Below are 24,444 nucleotides of genomic sequence, written 5' to 3'. Positions count from 1 at the left end.
TATTTTATTTTATTTTATTTTATTATTTCACTCCCTGGCAGGGGTGGGGAGATATCCCAGGATCCCCAAACCTCAGTGCTGCCCTTCTAGGACTGGAATTCAGGCTCCCAAACTTTTAAAGACACAAACTAAAAAAAACCAATCCCAAACCCCCAGAATAAACAGCAGTCACTCAGGCTACTTTTCTTTGCAGGATTTGGGGTTTTTTTGTTGCTTTCTTCATTTTCAAGCCCACCAAGGAGCAGTTCAGCCCCACCGTGGGCCATCCCTCCCCCAAAGCAGACAAAAAAAGCCAAACTCCTTTTAAAGCACTTTTTTTTCTTTTTTTTTATTGATTTCATTGAAAACAGAACAAGAAAATGATCAGAGCCAAAAGGCTGCCCCTTTAAAACTGTCAAAAACATTAACAGAAAAAAAATAATAATAATAAACATGATGGCATTATGAATGTTCTAGAAGAGATGAACAAAAAAAAAAAATAAACTTGTTACTGCACTAATTACAGTATTTAAAGATATATGCAAAAAAAAAAAAAATTAAGATAATGACCTGCCCAGCCACCACACAAAAGGTGATGGCAAATTTATTCACACTACAATACTAACAATTTAAAAAAAGTTTTGTTTTTTTCCTGCATTTTTATACTAAAATTACTTTGTTCTTTTTATACAATTGATAAGTTTATATTCACGTGGTGAGCAAAAATCACACCAGAATCAGCACCGTTTTGTTTTGTGGTTTCTTTTTGTTGTCATTTTGGTTTTTTTGGTTTTTTTGTGGGTTTTGTTGTTTTTTGTGGGTTTTTTTTTTTTTTAAGCTTTTTTTTTTTTCTTTTTTTCCATGTTTTTTAATGCTTGTCCCCGATGTTTCAATAATGGTAAAAAATAAATCAGTTTATTGAAACCTCATAGCGTGTGGCTTAAAAATCAATCCAAGGTGCCCAGCGTGGAGCAAAGGGATGGGAGCAGACGAGCTGGTGGCAGCTGGGATCTTCTCACCCTGCCACGTCTGTCCACCCCAGCCAGTCCAGGTCCTCTATAATATATATATCATTCACTTTATCTTTAAAAAAAGGGGAGGGAAAACTGGTTTTCTTTAGGAATTAGTGTCTTGTAAAATCCTCTTCAGCCTTCTCTCTCTAAAACCACTGGTGGGATGGGGTGAGGGGAATTCCTTCACGGAGGAACCCAACACTGAGACGGGAGCAGGGCGTGGAGCAGAGCTGGTTTGAACGGAGAAAAATCCAGGTGGGAGAGAGCCAAGGAATCACAGGGAAAGATTCTGGAATTCTTCTCATCAGATGAGAAAAAAGCCACGGGGTTTGGAGAGAATTGAGGGTATTTGTAGAGCCCCACCACAACGTCCTGCGAGATGGGGGAGGAATTATTCATTCATATATTTAAAAAAAAAAACAAACAAAAAACCAACCAAAAAACCAACCAAACCAACAAAAAACCAACCAGCACAACCTGCCCCGGGGCTGTGCCAAGCAAAGCCAGAGCCAGCTCCCTCCCAGAAACCAAGTCCCATCAAGTATCCAGAGTTTCTTGTGGCTGAGCTGGAGGGCTCCAGGACACAGCGACGTTCCGAGGACGGGCGGCTCCCCTGCCTCTGACAACGCTCAGCAGGGCCACAGAGGAGGCCAGGACAGCTCGGGGTGGGGGCAAAAAAAATGCAACAGGCAGCCCCGAGCACACAGCTGTGAAAGCCAGCAGCTTTCCGGGAGCAGGGAGGGGAGAACATCACGGAGGTGGGAATTGCTTTCACTCCTTCCTCAAGTAACAGTCGGTGGCACAGCCCTAAGTGTCACAAACCCTTGGCTTTCCTTCAGCGGGGGTTTTTTCTTTTTTTTTTTTTTTTTTTTTTTTCTTTTCTTTTTTCCTTTTTTTTTTTTTCCTTTAATTTTCCGTGTGGTTTTGCGTCGTTTTTTTTCTCTCTCTCTTCTTTCTGGTTAAACGGGAGCTGTGACAGGATGTGAACGCCTGGGGTGGGAGGCTGGGGTCAGAAGGGGCCGGCGGCGGCGGCCGAGCTGGTGTCGGGCAGCCCGTTCTCCTGCGTGTCCTGGGCGGAGGTGCTCGCCTGCCGCTGCGCCAGCGCCGAGCTCGAGTGTTTGCACTTGGGTGAACCGCACTGACAGCTGAAGAATTTGCCTTTGATGTCCCAGAACCTGTCCCCGTAGTCGAAGCTGCAAGAGAGAGACAGGAGGGGTCAGCGAGCGGGACGTCGGTGCTGCCTCAGCCGGAGAGAAGCCCGGGGTGGTTTGGGTTGGAGCAGCCTCAAAGATCATCCTGCTCCATGGGCAGGGACACCTTCCATTAGAGCCCCATCCAGCCTGGCCTTGGACAGCTGCAGGGAGCCAGGAGCAGCCACAGCTCCTCTGGGCACCCTGTGCCAGGGCCTCACTGCCCTCATTGCAGAAAACTTGTGCAGCAGCGTGTAGCCACAGTGCCCGACAGACTTGTTCCTCTACCTAATACAATCTATCCCTGCCCTCTGGCAATAGAAGCCATTCCCCCTTGTCCTGTCCCTCCATCCCTTGTTCTAGCCTTCCATCCCTTGTCTCCAGCCCCTCTCCAGCTCTCCTGGAGCCCCTTCAGGCCCTGGCAGGGGCTCTGAGCTCTCCCTGGAGCTTCTCCTCTCCAGGTGAGCATCCCCCAGCTCTCCCAGCCTGGCTACAGCCCTGGAGCAGCTCTGTGGCCTCTTCTGGATCCCTCCAGCAGCTCCAGCTCCTCCCTGTGCTGGACCAGAGCTGGGGCAGCTCAGGTGGGCTCTCACCTGAGCACAGGGCAGGTGTGGGGCAGAATCCCCCCTGCCCACCCTGGGCTCAGCTCAGGGCTATGAGTGGGCACGGCCAGGTGGATCCTGGAGCTTTGCAAACTTCAGGGGGATCCCGAGGGAGCCTGGGGCCAACCCCCCCGGAGCACAGGGATGGAGCAGCTCTGTGTGCCCAGCAGGGGCAGGGGGGACACGTACCCGATCTCCTCTCCAGCCTCTATGTGCCTGGTGCTGAAGAAGGCGATGCGGGGGAAGCGCAGGTCCTGGTGGGACATGAACACCCGCACCGGGATGAGGTTGGGCTCGCACAGGTGGTTGATGAAGCGGCTGATGTTGCCATAGAAACGGGCGTCGATGCAGTAAACCTCTCCATCCTGGGGAGAAACGGGACAGGGCACGCTGGGCTGGGGTTTATTGGCTTAAATCAATGAGCAGGCTCTGCATTAATGCTGCCAGGAGCAGCCAGGCAGGGCACTCGTGTGGGTTTGAATGGACTGGAAACACTCACACAGACTTTTATATACAACAGTACCCTGAAACCAGAGTTAACAGCACAGCACTCTGACCCCACATGCCCCAAGAGCTGGTTTTTAACACCCTGGCACACCAGTTCTCCCAGTCCAGGCACCAGTTTGGCACAATGGGATTGATGTTCAGTGCAGACACCTTACGGGTACCAGCCCCTGGACAGGGGAACAGACATCTGTTCTGTCCTCTAATTGAACATGACAGCTTGGAAACACAAAGCCAGAGCCTTGAGAAAACACAGGGTTTTGCAGATAAGAGTGAAAGTGAGAACACAAAAATTCCCTTTCCAGAGAGCCCAGAGAGCAGTAATACTTTGTTTTCCTTGAAAATAAAAGAACCCCCCTCAGGGCTTTTTATTCCAGCAGAGAATGACTGTGCAAAGCAGAGGCTTTAATTACAGAAGCTAATTTCAGTTGCAAAGAGGCCAAAAGCAAAAGGATCCATTAGTGGTGCTCCAAGTCCCTTTTGGACAAGCACCTTGGATCATTAATGGATGAGCTGTGCCACGTCACACTCGGGGTGCAGGAGCCCAGGAAAACATCCCCAGAACTGGGGGAGGCAGGCCTGGAGCACACACAGTGTCACCAGCTCTGATTTAATAAATCAGTGATTTCACTCCCTCAATTTCATGCACAGAAATGCCATGGTAGGGCAGGATGACAGCCCCCACATCCACAGCAGGAGCTGGGACACTCCAGGGTCACCTCACATGGGGCTGTGAGCAACAAACAGCTCAAGGGACAGGGACAACAGAAACCAAAACCCAGACAACAGAAATGACAGCCCAGCTAACAGAAATAACAACCCAGCTAACAGAAATGACAGCCCAGCCACTCTCACCACAGCACAAGTCCATTCCAGCCATTCCTTTGATTTATAGCAGGACCTGGAGGCCCCCCAGGGCTGGGATTCACAGCCTTGCAATGCCCCATCACTCTGGAGAACACAAAACCTGCTGGCTCTGCCCTGCCCTTCTCTGCCCAGCCCCTGATGGGCAGCTTTAGCCATCTCCCAATGATTTGGTGCCTGCTTTTCTCCAGATGTTCCACCTTGGTGTCCCCTCCTGCTTCCCTGAAGGGTTCCCAGGAGCCAGCACAGAGGTTCTCTCTCAGGGCAAAGCAAGAGGCAGGGCAGGGCCCAGCTGGGATCTTGCTCATAAGCCAGGCTAAAGTCCTTTTCAACTTCTTAATTGCAGTCTGACCCCCTGTTTGCACACCAGACTCATTATTTATCTTTTCTCAGCTCTTGAAATGTGTGTTGCTTTAAAAAAAGAAGAGGATAAAAAAAAAAATAAAGCAAAGCTTCTTTGTCACAAGCTGATGACAGAAACAAGGCACAGAGTGTTTTACAGACTACCTTGGAAGCCTCCCCACTCCTGTGAGTCCCCAGCTCACCTTTTCTCACTTCTCCTTTCCCAGGGGGAGTCTGAAGTCATGAAAACTTTTAGATTGTACTTTGCAAATCAAAATTTGTGCCCTGAGAGCGCTCACAGAGCTGTGCAGGGGAACAAACAGCAGCAGAAGCCCCTGCCAGGGTGCCTGATGGACCCTTTCTGAGTGAACAGGGTTTGTGGGGTTTTTTAAATCTTTCAGCTCATCATCACTTCATGAAGAACTCACAGAGCTGCCAGTCACACAGGTGCCAGGCTGGGAGTACCAAAACCTGGACAATTGACCTCAGGATGCTCCAGGGGGTTGGACAGAAGAGCATCTTGCTCAGAAGTGCTGTGGGCAGCACATGTTGGTTCTGCTGCCCTTTGAACCAGCCTGAACTCTCACCTCAACCACCCTTCCACTAAAGCACAGCAACTGTGTTCTCTGCAGGCTTCCACTGCACACCAGGATGGAGACAATCATTGTCTGGGCTCTTTGGAGGAGTCAGGACCTGGGCTTTGTGTGCTTGCAGTACCTTGTTGTCCAGGTCGAAGAGGTAGGAGTCCTCCTCGCGGACATCGGCCTCAGAGTCAGAGATCAGCTCCCCAACGTACCTGTGGGCACAGGGACAGGCAGGAATGAGATCACAGGGACAAACTCCTCTTTTTGGGAGAGAGAAACACCCCAAAATGCAGCCCAGCCACGGATGGGCAACCACAGCTCTGTTAACTTCCAGCAGGGAAAATCCGGCTTCAAACTCCACCTCTGCAGAACAACACTTAAATAATATTGAAAATTACATTCATGATATTAAAACCACTTTAATATTAAAAATAAATCTAATTTTTTCCTGAGAATTAAGTTTCCTTTTGCAAATCTCTCTGTTGGCCAAGATCAACACAGTCTGAAGTTCCTGGTCAGACTCAGTGCTTGTGCTGCTCACACCCCAAAATAAAACATTTCTGTTCGCCCCTCGTGTATTTCCCAGGATATTTTGACCAATTACAGGCTACACAACTTCAAAAGTTTTGGTTTAAAAGTCTTAGGTCTAACCTAACCTGGCAGGATCCCTGGATCCCTTCTCAATCCCTCCTGAAGCAGGATAAATGTGAGCTGTGGTCCCAGCTACAGCCACCCTGCTGTAAAACCAGGTGACAGGCAGGTGACAGGCAGGTGACAGGCAGGTCCTCCAGGGAGAATGAAGCAGGTGCTGCTTGCCCTGGGCTTGCTGAGAAGTTCCACCCAGCCAGAGAGGTCTGGGTTTGATGCAAACCAGACCCCTTGTTGCAGGAGTCCCCACAGAACTGGTGTTCCCCCCTCTGTGTCCCCATCTCCATTTTGAACAGTTTTGGACTGTCACAGTTCAACACCCCCTGCCCTGAGCTGTGAGGGAGAAGCAGCAGCACAGCAGCTTTCAAGCTTTTCAGGTGTCCAAGGCCAGGGCTTGGAGCAATCTGGGGTGGTGGAAGGTGTCCCTGTCCATGGCAGAAATGGGAATTAAGATCCCTCCCAACCCACCCCAGTCTGTGTTTCTGTGATTTTGGTAGGTAAGTGTTGCCAGGCTGCAATGAAACTGTGATTATTTCAAGGAAAGGATTCACCACATCAATAAATATTCTTTGCAGCATCAACAGAACTTCCATGGCCAGCAGTTGCTCTCACAACATTCCAAGTGTTAAACAAGTGCCTCCAATCCCCCAGGGCTCAAGGCAGCATTTAACTCCCAGGCTGGGGAGGAGGAGAGCCAGGAAACATGAACCTGGAGAGGATCCCTGCACTCTGTGACCAGGGGTTTTTGCTGTAGCTCCCAACTGGGAGCCTCCTGTTTGCCCTCACTGCTCCACTACTGGAAATCACCTATTCCTTGGAGGTCTGAAGCATAGAAAGGTGGCCAGAGAGGGAGAGAAATTGCTGTGGAAAGGCCCAGCAGCAGCTGAGAACACCAGAATAATTCTGCTCAGAGAGGCCCCATGCCTAAGGATAGCCACTGCAGGTTTATAATTCCATGAAATAAAATACCACAACCAAATTAAAAATCATTGGTTTAATGCTCCTTTAAAGCCTATTCCTGTAACTCATTTCCTTTCCAAGGCTGTTCACAGATATTAACAGGTCCCTGATTTTCCAGGCCCAAAGTTAGGGAAGGATGTGCAAGGGGTGCATGCCCCTCCCAAAAACCAGCAGGAGCCCCTCATTTAAGAACTCCTGTGGTCAAGGCAGTGTCTTTCTCCCCAGCAGGATGTTCAGCACACTGATGGCAAATAACTCCATCCCAGAGCTTCTCAGGGCTGCTCATCACTGCTCAAACAGCCTGGGCTTGAGTGAGCTTGGAACAGATGATCTTGGAGGTGTTTTCCAACCTTAATGATTCTGTGATCAGAGGGGACTCCATGCAAAAACCAAGAGCAATGAGCAGTCCCTAGCACAGGCTCCAGGGTTTTCCTAAAGCACCACTGGAACAGAAAGCAAACATTCAAAACCCATACATGGATGCAAAAGGAACAGAGCAGATCCCCTGGTTTCTGCATCCCACTAACTCCCAGCCTCTCCAACAAAAGTCAGCAGCAGCTGTGCTGTTTCCAGAAGGAGCAGCTCCACCACCTACCAACCAAGCATGAACAGAACAGATTCAACCCAACCCACAGCAGCAGCAGCACAGGGTGAGCAACAGCAGCTTCTGAACAGCACCAAATTCCAAGGCCAGGGAGAAAGCTGCCATGAGCAGAGCCCTGAGGGGCTGCAGAGCCTGCAGGCTCCATGGAGCCCAGTGGGACAGGAGGGTGACACTGCCACACCTCCCCTTGGTGCCCTGTGCAGGCTGCCCTAGAGCAGAGGCTGGACAGAGCTAAAGAATAAAGCAGGGATTTATCCAAAGGATCTCCTCCATGGATCCACCTTGGGCAGCACCAGAGCCCAGCCAGGGCTGCACCCAAGATGAACCAAAATGGCCCCAAAATGCCCGGCCGGGCACGGGGTCTCTCCCTGGGATCAGCTCTGCTCCATTTGCACCTTGCAGTTCATTGTCCCATCCCAGCTTCAGCCCCTGCAGTCCCACCCTGCTTGTTTTTCTCTCTCCAGCCCACGGGGTTTGTGCTCCTGGCCTGAGATTTGGCTCATTTGTCCTTGGTGCCCAGCTGGAGCAGGAATTGTTTTGTCTCCCTGCTCTGTGCACAGAGCTCACCATGCCCTGATGTGAGCCCAGACCCACACACTAAAGTAGCACAGGATCTGAAAAATAGAAAAGTTAAAACCTGAGGCATCAGCCTTGCCAAGGTGCTGCTGCCAGGGCTGTGCAGAAGGGACAGGAGGCAGTTACAGAGTCACAGAACCATCAAGGTTGGGAGAGACCCTCAGGACCACTGAGTCCAGTCATGAGCCCAGCAGCAGCAGCATCACCCCAGGCCATGTCCCCAGCTGCCACATCCAGGTGCCTTTTGAACACTTCCAGGGCTGGTGACTCCAACACCTCCCTGGGTGACTCATTCCAATGCCTGACCACTCAAAGCCATTTTCACAGCTCTGAAGCTCCCCTGGTGCAACTTGAGGCCATTTTTCCTTGTCCTTTCACTGATTCCCTGGGAGCACAGCCCGACCTCCCCCGGCTGTCCCCTCCTGTCAGGAGCTGTGCAGAGCCACAAGGTCCCCCCTGAGCCTCCTCTTCTCCAGGCTGAGCCCCTTCCCAGCTCCCTCAGCCTCTCCTGGTGCCTGTGAAGAGTTCCAGGATGAAGGTCACACCAACAGAATGATCCTTCCAAAACAGAGCAATAAGCACTGGACAGAGCAAGTGCCCACCCAGGGCTCTAATCCAGATGTTTAACACAAAATCAGCTCTTCCAGAGGAGCTGATCCTGGGATCTGCTGTGTCCTGGCAGCACTGCCAGCACTGGGGCTGCTTTCCAGAGAGGAGGAAAAGCAGGAACCAGGTTTGCTCATAGAGAATCACAGGAAGGACTCATGGAGCCAGGGGCTTGGATTTGGTGAGTGAGAAAATGAGTGACACAGGAGGAATGTGCATGGGCACAACATTAATTAGCTCAGCTGTTTAGTAAGCAGCTCATTTGGCTAATGAAGAGAGTACCCAGCAGTGGAGCAGTGCCAGCAGCTCCTGGCAAGGGTGGGGGCAGTCAGGCTGTGGGATCTGCAGCCCATCAGCCCCACGTGCTCTGCAGTGTCTGTGTCCATCACACCTTCCCTGGGCTGCCCCTCTCTGCCTGCTCCTCCTGTGTGCTGGCATTCCAGCAGGGTTTGGTGAAGTCTCTGCCTTTTTCCTTGGAGCAGTTTACTCACAGGCTCTGGGCACTGCACCACGACCCTGGGACCTTTGGTACTTATGGACAGCCCTGCACAAGGACAGGTTTGAGACACTCCCCACAAATAGCAGCTTTTGGCTTTATCTCTAAAAAAATATTTTAGCAGCTGGCAGCTCCTGACACAGAAGAAATACTTGGCTAACTCACTGCAGAATTATCTTTTTCTTGATTTTTTCTTTTGAATACTGCAATAATCTTCCTCATTCCCTCACCCAATTCCATAACACATCAATAACTAATTCTAAAAACAACCAGCAACTATTTCCACAATGGACATGAGTCCAGCCTTATTTAGAAAACCCTCAGTCACTGTAGTATTGCAATGAAGAAAACACTTTCCAAACGATTTAATAAAGTACATATACCACTTTAAAGCCTCGAGCTGTGGGGTCTGATGACAGGTTTTCCACTTGACGTAAATCTGAACATTTCTGTGCCTAAGTACTTTATTGAGTCAGGGCCAAAACATGTGCTTAACCCCAAGTGCTTCCTTGTTTTGCTGAATCAGACTAAAGCCAGAGCTGTGACACTGGAAAACCTCTGGAGAAGTCAGGATTGAAGCAGAGAAAGTTGTTCCCCACTGCCCTGGCCTGCAGTGTCTCATATCTGTGGCAAACACAGGAGTTGAGCACATCTTGCAGCACAACCCAAATGAGATTTTCCCCCATAATTTGTGTTTCAAAAGGGGAAGAGCTGAGCACAGATCCCAGCAAGACAGAGGGAAGTAGAGAAAGCTCCAGACTCTGAGAAGCAGGACAGACAGAGCAGGGAATGGAGTGAGGAAACCTCTGGCTGAGGGCAGGCAGCTGGGCTCAATGCCAGCTTGACCTGCATGAAAACCTCTCCTCGAAGGGGAGCAAACCATGTGTGCCCTGGGGAACTGCTGGGAGCTGCACAACTCACCCAGGGCTGGATTTGGGAACAGCTGGGGTTTTGGGGATGGTGAAAGCTGCACAAATTACTCCTAGATTTGGGAAGTGCTGGGGTTTTTGGGATGGTGAAAGCTGTACACTTTACTCCTGGGTCTGGACTGGATGGGATTTGCTGAGCTGCACAACTCAGTGCTGGATTTGGGAGGTGCTGGGGTTTTGGGGCTGGTGAAAGCTGCACAACTCACTCAGTGCTGGACTGGGACGTGCTGGGTTGCTGAGATGGTGAAAGCTGCACAGCTTACTCCTGGATTTGGGAATGGATAATGAAAGCTGCACAAATCAGTGCTGGATTTGGGAAGTGCTGGGGTTTTGGGACTGATGGGAGCTCACTCAGTGCTGGATTTGGGAAGTGCTGGGGCTGCAAGGATGGTGAAAGCTGCACAATTCACTCAGTGCTGGATTTGGGCAGTGCTGGGGTTTTGGGGCTGCTGAAAGCTGCATAACAGTGCTGGATTTGGGAAGTGCTGGGGCTGCAAGAATGGTGAAAGCTGCACAATTCACTCAGTGCTGGATTTGGGCAGTGCTGGGGTTTTGGGGATGGTGAAAGCTGCACAACTCAGCACTGGATTTGGGAAGTGCTGGGGTTTTGGGGCTGCTGAAAGCTGCACAATTTACTCAGTGCTGGATTTGGGCAGTGCTGGGGTTTTGGGGATGGTGAAAGCTGCACAACTCAGTGCTGGATTTGGGCAGTGCTGGGGTTTTGGGCTGCTGAAAGCTGCACAATTCACTCAGTGCTGGATTTGGGAAGTGCTGGGGTTTTGGGATGGTGAAAGCTGCACAACTCAGTGCTGGATTTGGGCAGTGCTGGGGTTTTGGGCTGCTGAAAGCTGCACAACTCACTCGCACACGAAGGTTCCCAGAGGAATGTCCTGCATCGTCCGCACTCCCCAGCCCATCTTTTGTGTCCTGTAAAGCTGCAACCGAGTCCTGGAAAAGAGGAAAGGAGGAAATGAAGCCACACTGATGGCAGCACTCCATGGAAAGAATGAATTTTCATGGAGAGATGAGTAAAAAGCCAGCACCTTCCATCAGCACACACTCCCAGAGGATTTTAATATTCACCCTCCCGTTCTCACCCTGCAGGGATGCTCCACTCCCACAGCTCCCAGCTGTGGGCAGATGCTGGCATGGAAACAGCCCAGGGACAAGGGACAGGTGCCAGTCAGCCCCTTCTGCCTGCCCAGGTGCACACCAAGGGGCTGGGGAAGAGGGGACAGGGCTGGATGCTCTGTGTGATGATGATTTACAGAGGGTATCAGAACCCCACCAGCAGCATTTCCTTTCCCTCCACACAGCCCTGGGGGAAGCAGGGAAGGTGGAAGAGGATTTACAGCAGTGGAGTGCTGCTGAGGGGGAAGGCAGGGATCTCCCAGGGACTTTAGAACACCTTGAGCTAAGTGCTCTGACCCCTCTGCCCTCTGCCAAAGCCAGGGCATTCAGCAATTCCATCATATCCAGCTGCCTGGCTGAAAGACAAGAAAGAAAAGCTGCAACTTGAGACTTCTTGGTGTAATAGCTGCTCTGTGGAATTTTACTGATGGGGTTTATAGGCAGAGAAACAATCCTGTAAGTCATTCTGCCTCCTGCTCAGCCAGAACCTGAGTTAAGTGCAGGATGAACAGTCTCCAGGGCTAGGAAAAGCTTGCTCTATCCCTGAGGGAACCAAAACCCACTCTCAGCAACGCTGTTATCGGAATTAAGTGAAATCTGATGCTCACCTCAACTTCCCCCTGTTGCTTTTCCCAGTACTTCTCTTCCCCCCACCCACTCCCTCCTGCACTGTCAGCTCAAACCAAGGGATGTGAACTTCATCCTGTCTGCCCACAGCTTCAGCAGCACAAACCATGACCTCAGGGGAGTGACTGCTCTCAGAGAAGCAGGGTCTAACACTGGGTTTGGGGCTTGGGGAAGCTCCCCCAGCTTTTGGCTCCTCCATCAGAGCAGAGCAGAGCCCAGCTCAGATCTGGGCTCTGCTCTGGAGCCGGCACTGGCGGCAGCGGGGCCGTGGCTCTGAGCTGAGCCTGCCAGCTGAGCTGGGCCAGGCTGCCAGCTGGATACGTGTGCTCTGCCAGGCAGAGCTAATTTGGAGCCAATCTGATAAAGGAAGCACTGAAAACGGAGCAGCAGCACCCCTGTGTCAGCTGCAGCCCCAAGGCAGGAGCCTTCCCCCCTGCCTCCCCAGGGAGCAGGAGCTCTGCCCAGCACCTGACCCTCCTTCCCAGCAGAGCTGCTCTCCCTGGCTTGTGTTGGGTTCCCAACCCTTCCCATTTTTCAGAAAAAACACTTCAGCAAGGAAAAAAAAAATGCAAAAGCAACAGCTCTAGCTGTACAGCTCCTGAAGAAACACCCACGGAGGCACCCGAGCTTGGGAGCTTGGCAGGGAAAACCAGAGAGAGGTAAAGTTCTGAGGAAACACATCGAGTTCCTTCCTTGCTTATTTTTAACAGTGCAAAATGTCATTGAAACTACAAAGCTTGCAAAAAGAGTTTTGTCAGCACTACAAAGAAATTCTAAAAAGTTTGGAGTTTTTTTTCCAGTGGGATGCTTTTGAACTTAGTGCAGTGGCAAACTCCTCCATAGCAAAGGTCCACTGACATTTTTAGCCAGGCACCAAAATCCCAGCAGTCTAACCTGGAGCAGAGAAGCCAACAGGCATTCAGGTATCCAATTCAGAGGGAATCATGCCAAGACCTTGTAAATTTTAAGCAGCCAAGTCTAGGCATGCTGGCCTGTATTTGTAATCTAGACTGCTGGCTTACAAGATCGTCTGAATTCAGACTCTGCAGCTCTGCTGCTGTCATGTCCTTCTCAGCTCTCCCCCTGAGACACCACACTTGGGCTGTGCCTGCAAACCCACAAGCCATTTGTATGTTTAATGGTCAGCTGATGAAAGAACACTGCAGTTCCCACCTGATGGTGCCAAGAGCAGGGTGCAAATATTAACTGAGATGTTAATTGAGCTCATCAACCCACTGCTGCTCCATTCCCACTGGCAGCATGCAGGATCCCACTTCCATCCCACCAGCCCCAGCTTCCCTGCTGGGTTTTGTGGGATTATGGGTGAGCTGAGAGCCACAAGGCTGATGGGTTTGGGGCTGCTCCTGGCCAGAGCAGCTGTGTGTGCCCCTCCTGCCCACCTGAGGCCGTTCTGCACCACCCTGTTCCTGCAGGTTCTCCAGCACGAGCACGCGTGGTTGCACTCGAAGATCAGGGGGGGCTCAGCCATGTTGAACTCAGGCAGGAGTCGGCCATCCTGAAGGAGAGAACCACCCCAGGCTGGGTTATTTGTCTGCTCCTAGGATCCCCAAAACCACAGGCAGTAATTCCCCCCAGGGTAAAAACAGGCCAGAGAACCCCTTGGTGATGTTGTGCCCCAACCTCCCCAAACCCAGCGTCAGAGCTCAGGTTCTGCAGTGGTTTTGCTCTACCCTGACAGCAGCACAGTCACCACTGTCACCCACAGCTGACAAACAGCCAGAGAATTTAGATTTTTGCTGTCTGTTATCACCCTACACAGCATTAAAAAAAACCCTCCCAGTGCTGTGCAGAAAACTGGTGTGCATCATCATCATTATTGCCATTTGCTGTGCTGGAGGGGAGAAATGGATGCTTAGTCTGCCTCTGGAATAAAGCCTGAACTCGCAGAGTCCAAGGCCAGTACACCCAAGTTCTGTGAATCACACTACATTCCCAAATAACACTCTCAAAAAACCCTACAATTAAAGTATTTACCAACATACAGGATTAAGGAAGTGATGGATGTAATTTATCATATTTAACAAATTTGGCTTTTAAGGCTTGAGAGGTGTAATCACCTATTAATGTGTAAATAAAATGGCAACAAAGCCAAGAAAGATGCCAACGCTCCCCCTGGGAGAAACCTGCAGAGATTCACAGAACTTCTGATCTTTGTAGCACCTGCCCAAAGATGAATCTCAAAACCTCCCTGGAGGGTTGAAGCATTTACCCAAAACAAACCTGACTTCTGGCAATGTGGCAGTGAAAACATCTTTAACTCTGCCTTCATCCAGAAGAATCACAATAAATAAAAGCAAATAAAAAATATTTCTCTTTCTACTCCCCTCCCTTTGTTTACATCTTACAGCACTTTCCACGTTGCTCTGAAATGGAAGCTGATTTCACGCCTGGATTATTAAATGCTCCCTATCACATGGGTGTAATTAATGGCTCAGTTGGCACGAGAGAAACACAAATAAATAACACAAGAAAAGCTGCCCTGAGCAGGCAGTTTGGATTATCACGTCTCAGAGCTGAGACTGTAACTTCAGGCATTTCAAGTCAAGAAGAAAGGAGTTGGAATTACAGAAGCAGGGAAGGGTTTGGGGTGGAAGGAAAGCTCAGCTCATCCCAACCCTGTCCATGGGCATCTCCCACTAGAACAGGGTTCTCCAAGCCCTGTCCAACCTGGCTTTGAGTTGTACAAGGAACTGAATTAGGCAGAATTCAGCTCCCAGGCCCTGGTGTGAGCCAGGAGGGGGCTGTGTGTCCTCACCTTGTCGTACCAGCAGCGCATGCTGAGCTGGCCACACATGCAGTTACTGGAGGAGCAGTCGTCTATACAGACACAATACTGCAAGAGAGGCAAAGGGTTAATTCCACACCACTCACACAACTGGGACTGCAACTGCTGGCTGGGTCAGGAAACCACATCTCCTCCTGCTGCTGCAGCTCCTCGGCCAGAGGCATCACCAGCTTCACCAGTTCTAGTCCACTGTTTATTCCTGTGTGCAGTGAGCACCAAAGGGCTCTGCCTTGCAAGGAAGGATCTCATTCTGAGCCAGTCTCGCTGCTCAGCAGAGGATGTTCCCCTGTTGTAACCCTCCCCCATGCCCTGTGAGCTGTTGTCCATACCTGAGGACAAGGAAAGCTCCAAGGGGACCAGAGCTGGGAGATGATGCAGCTGGGCTGTCTCAGTCCTCCCTGCTGCTTCCCACTCCAGCTGCCTGCTCCCCCAGCATCCCCAAGCCAGCACAGCCCTGCCACCAGGCTGCTGCACAACAGGGACTGGCCCTGGGAAGGTCACTTCAGCCACCTCAAGAGCTGTGCCCAGTGAGGCCTCACCCTCACCCTCACCCTCACCCTCACCTCCCTATCTCTGCTTTCCCCACCCAGCCCTTCCAGGGCTGCAGTATCACAGCCAAGACCTCGGCCTGGCTGCTGCAGTCCTCGGGAAGGCAGCACAGAGAAGGTCTCCCAACAAATCCCTGACTCTGCAGCCTCAGAAGAGAGGACAAGGATAAATGGGAGCCACATCAGCCAGCACCAGATGGCCAATGCTACAGCTGAACACAAAGCTCAGCATAAGCCTCAAAACTGAAGAAAATCAAAATCCCATCTCCTGCAACAAGAGCTGGAGGTGAGGCACTCAACCTTAGCTGGAATTTGACGGCAATATCAGGGCTCAACATTCCCATGTGGAATGCCAGATGTGTTCTGAGGAGCACAGGCACAAAGCAGGATCCCTCACCTGTAAATGAGTGATGTTCCTGTCAATGTCCATCGGGGAGGTGACACAGTTCTGGGACACGTATTTGTAATTGCTGGGACAGGGCTCGCTGTCCACGGAGTTGACACAGGGGATGGGGATCCGCTCGTAGCCCCGGGCAATGTCCCTGCCATGGAGAAAGAATTGTCACAGAAGGAAAGGCCCCCAGACAAGGGGCCACTCAAATGCCATCCTGGGGCAGAATCACTGAGCACTCAAAGCCATTCAGACTAGAACAGAGCTCATGTTTTCCCACCCCGCCTTACAGATGGCTCTTTGTGCTTGTGAGTATTTCCATTTGGAGGATGAATTTGCAAACCATGGACTGAATCAGCATGGGCTTAGTTCTTACTAAGCTCACACTGACCTTCACACCAGCTTAAGAAGGCACACAATTTTTTCTTAAACCAGGCCCCCGGCCTTCCCTGTGCAAGGGCTCAATTTCATGACCCACAAGCAAAGCCAGCCCTATTCTCACCTGCTCACCACCTTCTCTATCTGGGCAGGCTTCTCAGAAGATGATTCTTTGAGAGTCTTGTTCATCTGTAGGGCCACCCAGACCTGAGAGTTAAGGCTGGAGCACTGGAGCGGGGTCTCACCTTCCTTGTTCTTTAAAGTGACATCCGAGCCACGGGAAAGAAAGAGACTGCAAAACAGCAAGGAAGGATAAGGATTCCCCAGGAGAAACCAGGCAAAGGGAAAACAAGCTGAATCACATCCTCCAGCCAGCCCTTAAGGGACGAGGAAGAATCTGTAGCAGTGAATAATCACCTGAGTTTTCTTTATTAAGCATGGTTCAGTGAATCCTTCTGACAGAAGCTCTGGGCACCCATGAGAGCTCTGGGCAAACCATGCCTTGCTTCAGGTACCTTGCTGGTACCAGCCTAACTTCAGACAGGCTTGAAACTCTCTCTGGCAGGGAAAGATATGGGGTGGGAAGAGTAGGCTGGAAATGGAAGAGCCCCACAGGAAACTGGTGGTGGGCTTGGCCCTTGTTTATACTCACCAGCTTTTGGTGAGAACATGATGGCTTTATTCAGAGCAGGGATGAAGCAAAGGAACAAAGGTAACAGGGCACCTTTTTACCATGCTAGTGGTGGGGAAAAAAAAGCTTTAATCAAGGAAGTCTGACACCTTCCTGCTGGGAAGCCCAGGCTGAGCACAGCCCCTCAGACTCCAAAACACGCCACATTTTCTGAGCAGCTCTGGCAGCAGCTGGCACCTCACACCCCCCACCCCAGGAGAAAAACAAGCCTTCCATCGCAATCCTGGGCTGTGTGTAAAGACCAAAGGCATTTCAGAGGCTCTCCTGAGCCTGGCAGGCAGCAGCCAGGGGGGCAGGGAGGGCTGAGCAGGGCACTTACACCACACACTCGTAGCGGTTCTCTCGCGCCGCGATGTGCAGGGGCGAGTCCCCGTGGATGTTCACGGCGTGCAGGTCACACTTTGCTGCCAGCAGGATCTCAGCTATGTCAACACAGCCAGAAAAAGCAGCCCAGTGCAAACAAATGTTTTCCTCCTGGAGGGAAAGAGAACAGAGAGGAGGTTGTGGCTTTGGGGGTTCCTTCCTCAGCTCTGCACCTGCAGCGCTCAACGTGTGGCTGCCATCCCCACACTGCTCTGGCTGGCTGGGAATGCCAGGGCAGACAGGGAAACCTCAGAGCAGCCAAACAGGGAGTTCTCACTCCATCCACCTCTGCACACCAAGGACAGGGAGGCTGCACACAAGGCAATCCATCACCTTCCCTACACACACACAGACAGCTCGTCAGTCCCCGAGCCACAAACCAATCTAGATCAATCCAGGAAGGAGGTGACAGACATGAACAAACATGCTGCAAAAGGCTGGATGCTGAGTTTGCCCAGCCCCAACAGCCAGGAAAGCTACTGTGCTTCCCAGGGCTGCAAAATTAAGGAGAAAAAGAGCACAGCACGAAATTAAGGAGAAAAAGAGCACATAGGGTACGTGAATGTGCCAAAAAGAGAACCAGGAGCCATGGGGTAAGCAATCAATCTGACTCCAGGCATCTCTTAAATACTGTATGTACTCATCTCTCACTAGCAGCACTGGAAATAGCTGAACACTCATCTTTCTGATGGAGATATTTTAAGGGATGATCCTGTTTTCTGTTACACTGCAATTTGCAGCACACGTCGATCCCTTCCCCATGACAGGCTCTAAAGACATTGATGACAACAGTGAAATGATAGTAATGATCACCCAGCTATTCCCTTTTTTTCTTCTTTGCAAAGCAAAAACAAAGCTGCTGCTGCTGGAGTGTTTGAGCTGTTACCATGTAACTGAAGGTCCTGCCCTAAACAGGGAGCTATTGCCACACATCAGGGAGAGGGAGACACTTTCCTACCCAGCTCCTTCTTCCCTTTACAGTGTCATCTAGAAAAACCCCACACAATCTACAGAAAACATCCATCCTGTGGGTTGCACCCACATGCTGCAGCTCAGACAGGTCACAGACACCTGGACTGGTGCTCTGCCTTGCACTGCTCCTGCCTAAAAAGCAGCATCATCACAAGCAAAGCATTTCTCCCAGAGCAGGATGTTTCCCAGCACGAGTGACATTTGTCCTGAACCACATCCAGCAGGACACCCCAGCTGCAGCTCCAGGATAGATGTGTCACACACACAGCTGTTAAGAGCACAGTTTTCTTCCAAGTAAATAGTTGACTGAGTTGATTTGATGTTCATCATTAATGTGTGATCTTGAAGCTGGGACAGATCAAAGAGTCTGTTTTGTTCAGTCAGCAAACAGATGTAACAGCCCAAAAAGCTCCCTCTCACCTTGACTTTTGTTTTAGGAACAGGATTGGATCCAGAGCTGCCTGGGAACTGGGAACCATCTCAGTGTGCTGTGTTTGGCTGGGACAGAGTTAATGTTTCTCCCAGTGGCTGGTGTGAGGCTGTGCTGACCAGAGGGGTGGGGACACAGAGATGTCACCTGCTGAGCAGGGCTGACACAGAGCCTGTTCTGTCCTGTGCTGCCTCACTGGGGAGGAGACTGGGGGACAAGGCAAGCTGGGAGGACACAGCAGGACAGGTGACCCTGACCAAAGGGATATTCCAGACCATCTGACATCAGTTCAGGATATAAAGTGGGGAAAGGAGGAAGGGGGATGTTTGGAGGGATGGTTTTTGTCTTCCCAGGTCACTGTTCCATGGGTGGGGCTCTCCTGGAGGTGCTGAACACCTGCCCAAACATGGGAAGCAGGGAAAGAATTCCCTGTTCTGTTCTGCTTGTGTGTGTGTGCCTTTGGCTTTTCCATTAAACTGTATCTCAACCCACGAGTCTTTTTCTACTTTTCACCTTTCTGATTCTCTCCCCACTGCCGGGGGAGTGAGCAAGGGGCTGTGAGGGGCTTGGTTCCTGGCTGGGGTTAAACCACACAATCACAGAAACCCAGAGGGGTTTGTTTGGTTTGGTTTGGTTTGGTTTGGTTTGGTTTGGTTTGGTTTGGTTTGGTTTGGTTTGGTTTGGTTTGGTTTGGTTGGGTTTGGTTGGGTTTGGTTGGGTTTGGTTGGGTTTGGTTTGGAAGGGACCTCAAAGCTCATCCAGTGCCACCCCCTGCTATGGACAGGGACATCTCCCATTATTCCCAGGTGGCCCCAAACCTTGTCCAACCTGGCCCTGGCCACTTCCAGGGATGGGGTGAGACACCACACTTCAACAGCCTTAGAGACTCCAAGAAAAGAATGAGTAACATAGTATAAGGAAAACAGAGGAGCAGTGCTGATACAATGACTCCCCTGAAGAAGGCTGGGAAAAAGCAGACAGTATCTCTTTGTATCTTCTCTAGTTCCCTGCAAATCCCTGGGAAAGGAGCTGGCACAGCCCCACAGGCAGAGCTTGGAGTCCCACAGAGTTCCCAGGGACTCAAGCACTGAGTGCATCCCACTGGAGTAGGATTTAGGGAGGTGAAGGGCAGCTCCAGCTCTGGACACATCAGAGCTTCGTGCCAGGGATGCCAGGAACAGGCAGGCTTTGATAGCTGCTGGCAGAGAGCCCAGCCCATCCAGAAACACAAACAGGAGCTCATTCCCCTCAGAAGGCACACAGGGTGCCCCCAGCCCACACCCAGAGTCACTGGCCTGGGACAAACACAGAGCTGCTAAGCCTGGACTGAAGGGGATCTGCCTGGTGCAGTGTGCAGTGCAGCACAGAGGGATGGGAACCAGGCAGGCTCAGAGCTGAGGATTCCACACAGCGCCCTTACAGAGCAGCTGCAGGGACAGCACAACCCAGCTGCCAAACTGCTGCCCAGAACTCAGGAAAACTCTCTCAGCAGACGCCTCTCACTCACACTGAGTGGGACTGAGCCCAACATCTGTCACCTGGGGCGTGTCTGGGTTTAAGCAGAGACTGCAATTTCTGCAGGAGGTCCCAGGGGAGCCTTACGTTGTCACGGATGTTGATGTCCGAGCCCTTGGCCAGCAGCAGCTTCACCAGCTCGATGTGTTTGTACTCCGTGGCCCAGATCATCGGCGTCCAGCCACCATCGTCCTGGCAGGGGACAGCAGGGTGACACACAGCCCTGACACAGCCTCCTGCTGGCCCCCACACTGCCCTGCCCTCCCCCTGCTGCAGGTCCCTCAGGTGAGCCCAGCGTGGCTGGGAGCGGCACACCTGAGCAGGCTGGCACTGCACCTCCAGCTTGTTCAAGCACACCAACTGTCCAAAAGGAACACCCAGGGTGTGTAAAAGATCTGACAGAAACTCCCTGAGAAGCCTGGGGGACCTGTCCTTGCCCCAGGACAATTACCTCTGTCCCTACCCCCACCTAATCACCTCTGCCTCAGCCCACAGCAATGGACAAACCCCAAGGGCAATGGACAAACCCCACAGTGACAAGTGCCAGGCTCAGCCCATCCCACACCACTGTCCATGATGCCCCACTAGGAGAAGCACAGGGACACCCTGGAGCAGCAGGATCCACAGCAAATTCAAGGAGAAACTGCAAATCAAGGGGAGTTCCCTGAGGTCAGTGAGGGATCACCCTCCCTGGCAGACAGGAGGGGCACAGAATTGTCACCCTGTGGGGATCTGGAGGTGTCCCCCAGCAGCAGGACTGTACTTGAGTGAGCACTCAAGTGCTGAGGGAGTCTCTGACCTGGGCAAGCAGCTCCTGCCCCGGGGAAGCCTCACCTGGCAGTTGACATCCATCTTGCCATTGGAGAGCAGGTACTGCACCACGTCATAGTGCCCCTTCTTGGCTGCCAGGTGCAGACACGTGGAGCCCTCAGCATCCTGCACACAAGCACAGAACAGACCCTCAGTGGAGCTCAGGAACTGCAGAGGAGGTCCCAGATGGAGCAGAGAACTCCAAAAGTCTCCACCCCACTGCCAGGAGGGCAGAGAGCAGGAGCCAGGGCAGAACTAAGCAGAGCTTGGGAGCTTTACCCTGCAGAGAAGGAAAGGGCTTTGCAAAGCCTGGGGAAGGCACCAACCCCAAACCTTGGCAGTGATGCCCCCTTCTCCAACAGCCCCTTTCCCACTCTCCTTCATGTTCTGAAGAGCCAAAGGGAAGCAAAAATCCCTTAGATAGGCAAAGTCTGCACTTTACATCAGAAAAATCACTTTGTCTCAAGTTGAAAGCTCCATTTCTCCAGGCTTTTTGCTGGGTTTTGCCAGCCCAAGGCCTTATCCCAGCACCTGGCAGCAGGTCCAGGGCTGTGGTGTCTCTCTCCAGAGAGAGCAGGTCCCCAGCCTGCCCACAGCCAGCTGCACAGACTGGAGATAAAAAACAGCCCTGAAGGTTGAAAGGAAAAATGCCTTTGGGAGCTGGGACTGCAAGGCCTGGAGGAGATGGACAGGCTGTGAGTCATGATGGAGATGCTCCCACCCTCCCAGCAAAGATCTCTCTGGCAGCAGCCTGACTTTTATCAGGCATTTATATCCCAAGAGCTTAGCACAGAGCAAGGCCCAGAGAGCAGGAAATCAGGAGGAGGAAATGAAAGACTGAAAAAACCAAATGATTCCTTCCAGCTAAATCCCTGGGAGCAACGCTGGAGGTGAGAGCTTGGGGATGGAGCTGATGTGATGCAGGCTGAGGGAGCAACTCTCTGAGCAAGGAGGGGACATCTCTGGTCAGGGATTGCACCATGAGGGCTCCTTGGGACACAGAAAGAGTTTCTACACCCCCACATGTGCCTGCTCCAGCTGAATAATTCCACAGCTTTCCCCTTGGATGGGCAAGAATCAAGTGCAGCTCCCCAGCCCTGGGAGAGCAGGCAGATTTTATTGGAAAGGTTGTTCAGGTTTGGAGTGGGGCTTTTCCATGCTGGTAACAGGACCAACAGCTTCACCCTGGGGCTGGGGAGCCCCCACCCAGCTCCCTGCCCTGCAGTCCCAGGGCTCTGCACACACCTGCACCAGGCAAGGGCTGGAGCTGCTTCCAAACCAATGCTGCTGCTTCAAACAGAGGCCTGGGCTGCTGCAAGAAACTAATTAACATCATCAACTAGCCCAGACCTCAGATGTGATCTGAGGCTTCTCATTTGCTTGTGCAAGCTCAGAATTTATCTCCTTCCCTCGACCTTCAGAAACACAAACTCCCTTTTTTTCTCTTCCACAGGAATGAATCAGGTGAGAGATCTCTGGGCTGCTCCAAGGCCTTGGGACAGTGGCCAGCACAAACCCACAGGTGCCTGTCCTGTCCTTTGTCCCTCCCAGCTCAGAACCAGCATCCCAAGGATCCATTTAGGGCCTGGACTGGGCAGCACCTGCTACCTTGTGCAGTGCTGCCAGTTCCTTCCCAAAGCCAGCCAAGAGCAGCAGGTTGTGACAGTAAGTTTGCATGGGGAGGGTTCCTATGTTCCAAACAGCATGTGATTTATGGGACTAATAAATGGTCTGTGTATTTTCCAAGATTGCAGAGCATCCAGAGCATGCTAAAGGCAAAGAGACAGCTGCATTTTATTGTTTTGGTTTAAATTAAGGGGTAGAGTTTAAAGATGGGGTTCAATTTTGCCACTGCAGCATGACTGCAAGAATCCACACATCAGTCCTTTGGAAAGGAAAGCTTCCTCTGTCATTTTTCCTGGCTTGGCAAGCACCTAATTACCAGCCTATTTTAAAACATCACCCCAAAACTCTCATTATTAGAGCCTACAGAGAAGGGAACTCTGAAATCCAACTCCACTGCAGTGGATTTGTGACACTAAGACCTATGAAATCAAATCCCCCTGACATTTGGTGCCACAAACTAGAGACACAAGTGGCAACACTTGCCCCAAACAGCTCATGGCCAGCAGAAAAATGAGATTATGACACCTCCAGCCTCACTCCAAGACAAACCAGTCCATTTCTCCTCAGCCTGGGCACTTCCACCCAAAACTTCAAGGAAGAAATGTTGGACAGAGGCTTCCTCAGGAGAAAAAAGGAAGGAATAAACTGCTACCTTGGGATCTACTAGTGCTCCAGCCTTGATCAGGTATTTCACAGTTTCCAGGTGGTTGTTTTCTGCTGCTTCCATCAGCGGGGTCCTCTGGTCCTCAGAGCAGGTGTCAATGTTAGCACCAGCCTGTTGGGAGCCAGGGCAAGGACAAGGACAGTTAGCAGAGGAAGGATGTGGGAGTAGAGCTTTAATAATAAGATTTTCTCCTGAAATTTAGCCATATTAAGCAGGGGAAAAAAGGAATAAAAAAGAAGCAATAGAATGAGGAAAGAAGGCAGAGCAAGTCCACCTGCTCTGGAAACACCACACACTGCCTGCCCCCTCTCCTGCCTTCCCCAGCCAGGAAGGAACTGTGAGGAAGCCAACAGCTGGTATGAAATAACTCCTGTTATTACCAGATTTTGTACTCCTACTTGCTAGATATTGTTTGTGTAACAATTTGGAAAAGTCAGCCTCCTCCTTCTTCCAGCAGCTTTGCTTTCCCTGGTCTATCATTTAGCCTCCAACAACCAGCTCTTCTCAATGTCACAAGCAGTAGGAACAACTTGCTGATGGCAACAGAGGCAGGAGCTGTAAAAAATATCCTGGGGATTGGCTAAATATTCCTGTGGAAGCCAATGGCACTTCCACAGAGCTCTCTGAGCATCTGTTCAGCTGAGCCCAGAGTGCCTCCAACCAACACCTCCCTCCTTCCAAGCCATGGCTCTGTCAGGTCATCCTCCCTGCTTTAGCCCTTGGGCTGAGCTCAGGAACCACCCAACACCTAAACCCAAAAGGTCTCAGACACACAGCTCCTGGCAGGGCTGTGTGTGAGGCTCAGACCTGTTCACAGCAACTCTCTCAGGTTCACCTGGCACAGGGAGCTGTTTTCAGGTGCCTCCCACTGAATTCCTTTGTTTTGACTCTTTTCCCCAGCCAGAGCTATTTAAGCAGGGCAGAGGAGACATTTCAAGTGGAACAAGCTGGGGCCATTCCCAGCCAAACACTGGGCTGCTGCAGAAGCCAGACCTCAGGGAGAGACAAGATGAAGCACTTTGGAAACAAACCAACCCTACTGATAATTAAATTGTTTGTGATATCTCACAAGTTTTGCTCCTTTTCCTCATTCCACTGTCTTCACATGCAGTAATTTCAGTCAGAGCAGCCAGGGAGGTCCATTGCTGCCTTCAAACAGTACCTGAAAGCCTCCAGTTCCAGGTGCTGAAATGCACCAGCCCAGCAGGATCATTTCCAAGGGCCAATCACTGCTGCCTTCTCAACAGCCCTTTAAGGTTTCCCAACCCCACAGTGCAAACAAAACAGATTTCCAGTCACTCCAGACAAGGCACACCAGTACAAAAAGAAAATCTATAACTTTTTAAATGCTTCTTTTTCTTCTTCACATTGTTTTGGAGCAGGCTCAACAACATCCCTACAGCTTTGGCCATCTTCCCTCAGTTAGAATCCAAATCTCAGCCAACAAACCAAACTTGCATCTTCCCTTCACTCCTCTCCACATGTGAGACATTTATACTGCAGAGGAAAATCCTGCTGGAGCTCCTCAGGTTTGACAGAAGGGAAGGCAGGGCCTGGCAGCTTCCAGGCTCCAGAGCCTCACTGCCCTCATCACC

General features: G+C 51.2%; 1 protein-coding gene across 10 annotated transcripts in view; it reads right to left on the bottom strand.

Moving 5' to 3' along the window:
* Window positions 1-220: 220 nt before the first annotated feature.
* EHMT1 (euchromatic histone lysine methyltransferase 1) overlaps window positions 221-24,444 on the bottom strand; it is a gene marked incomplete at its 5' end in the record, with an annotated part of 120,501 nt that continues 96,277 nt past the window's right edge. For 9 of the 10 annotated variants that reach the window (XM_084219402.1, XM_084219397.1, XM_084219406.1 and 6 more), the window contains 12 exons: window positions 221-2,185; window positions 2,974-3,149; window positions 5,212-5,290; window positions 10,759-10,845; window positions 13,056-13,171; window positions 14,432-14,509; window positions 15,407-15,551; window positions 15,903-16,070; window positions 16,789-16,943; window positions 19,837-19,941; window positions 20,584-20,685; window positions 22,838-22,960. In XM_084219402.1, coding sequence (XP_084075528.1) covers window positions 2,002-2,185; window positions 2,974-3,149; window positions 5,212-5,290; window positions 10,759-10,845; window positions 13,056-13,171; window positions 14,432-14,509; window positions 15,407-15,551; window positions 15,903-16,070; window positions 16,789-16,943; window positions 19,837-19,941; window positions 20,584-20,685; window positions 22,838-22,960 — 1,518 coding nt within the window. In that variant the 3' untranslated portion in view covers window positions 221-2,001. The remainder of the gene's footprint in view (window positions 2,186-2,973; window positions 3,150-5,211; window positions 5,291-10,758; window positions 10,846-13,055; window positions 13,172-14,431; window positions 14,510-15,406; window positions 15,552-15,902; window positions 16,071-16,788; window positions 16,944-19,836; window positions 19,942-20,583; window positions 20,686-22,837; window positions 22,961-24,444) is intronic. The other variant, XM_084219404.1, reaches the window with a different exon arrangement.

The sequence above is a fragment of the Fringilla coelebs genome (assembly GCF_963513975.1).
Source record: "Fringilla coelebs genome assembly, chromosome: 21".
Lineage (NCBI taxonomy): Eukaryota > Metazoa > Chordata > Aves > Passeriformes > Fringillidae > Fringilla > Fringilla coelebs.
Note: the sequence above shows the minus strand (reverse complement) of the source record. Positions and strands in the feature narration are given on the sequence as shown.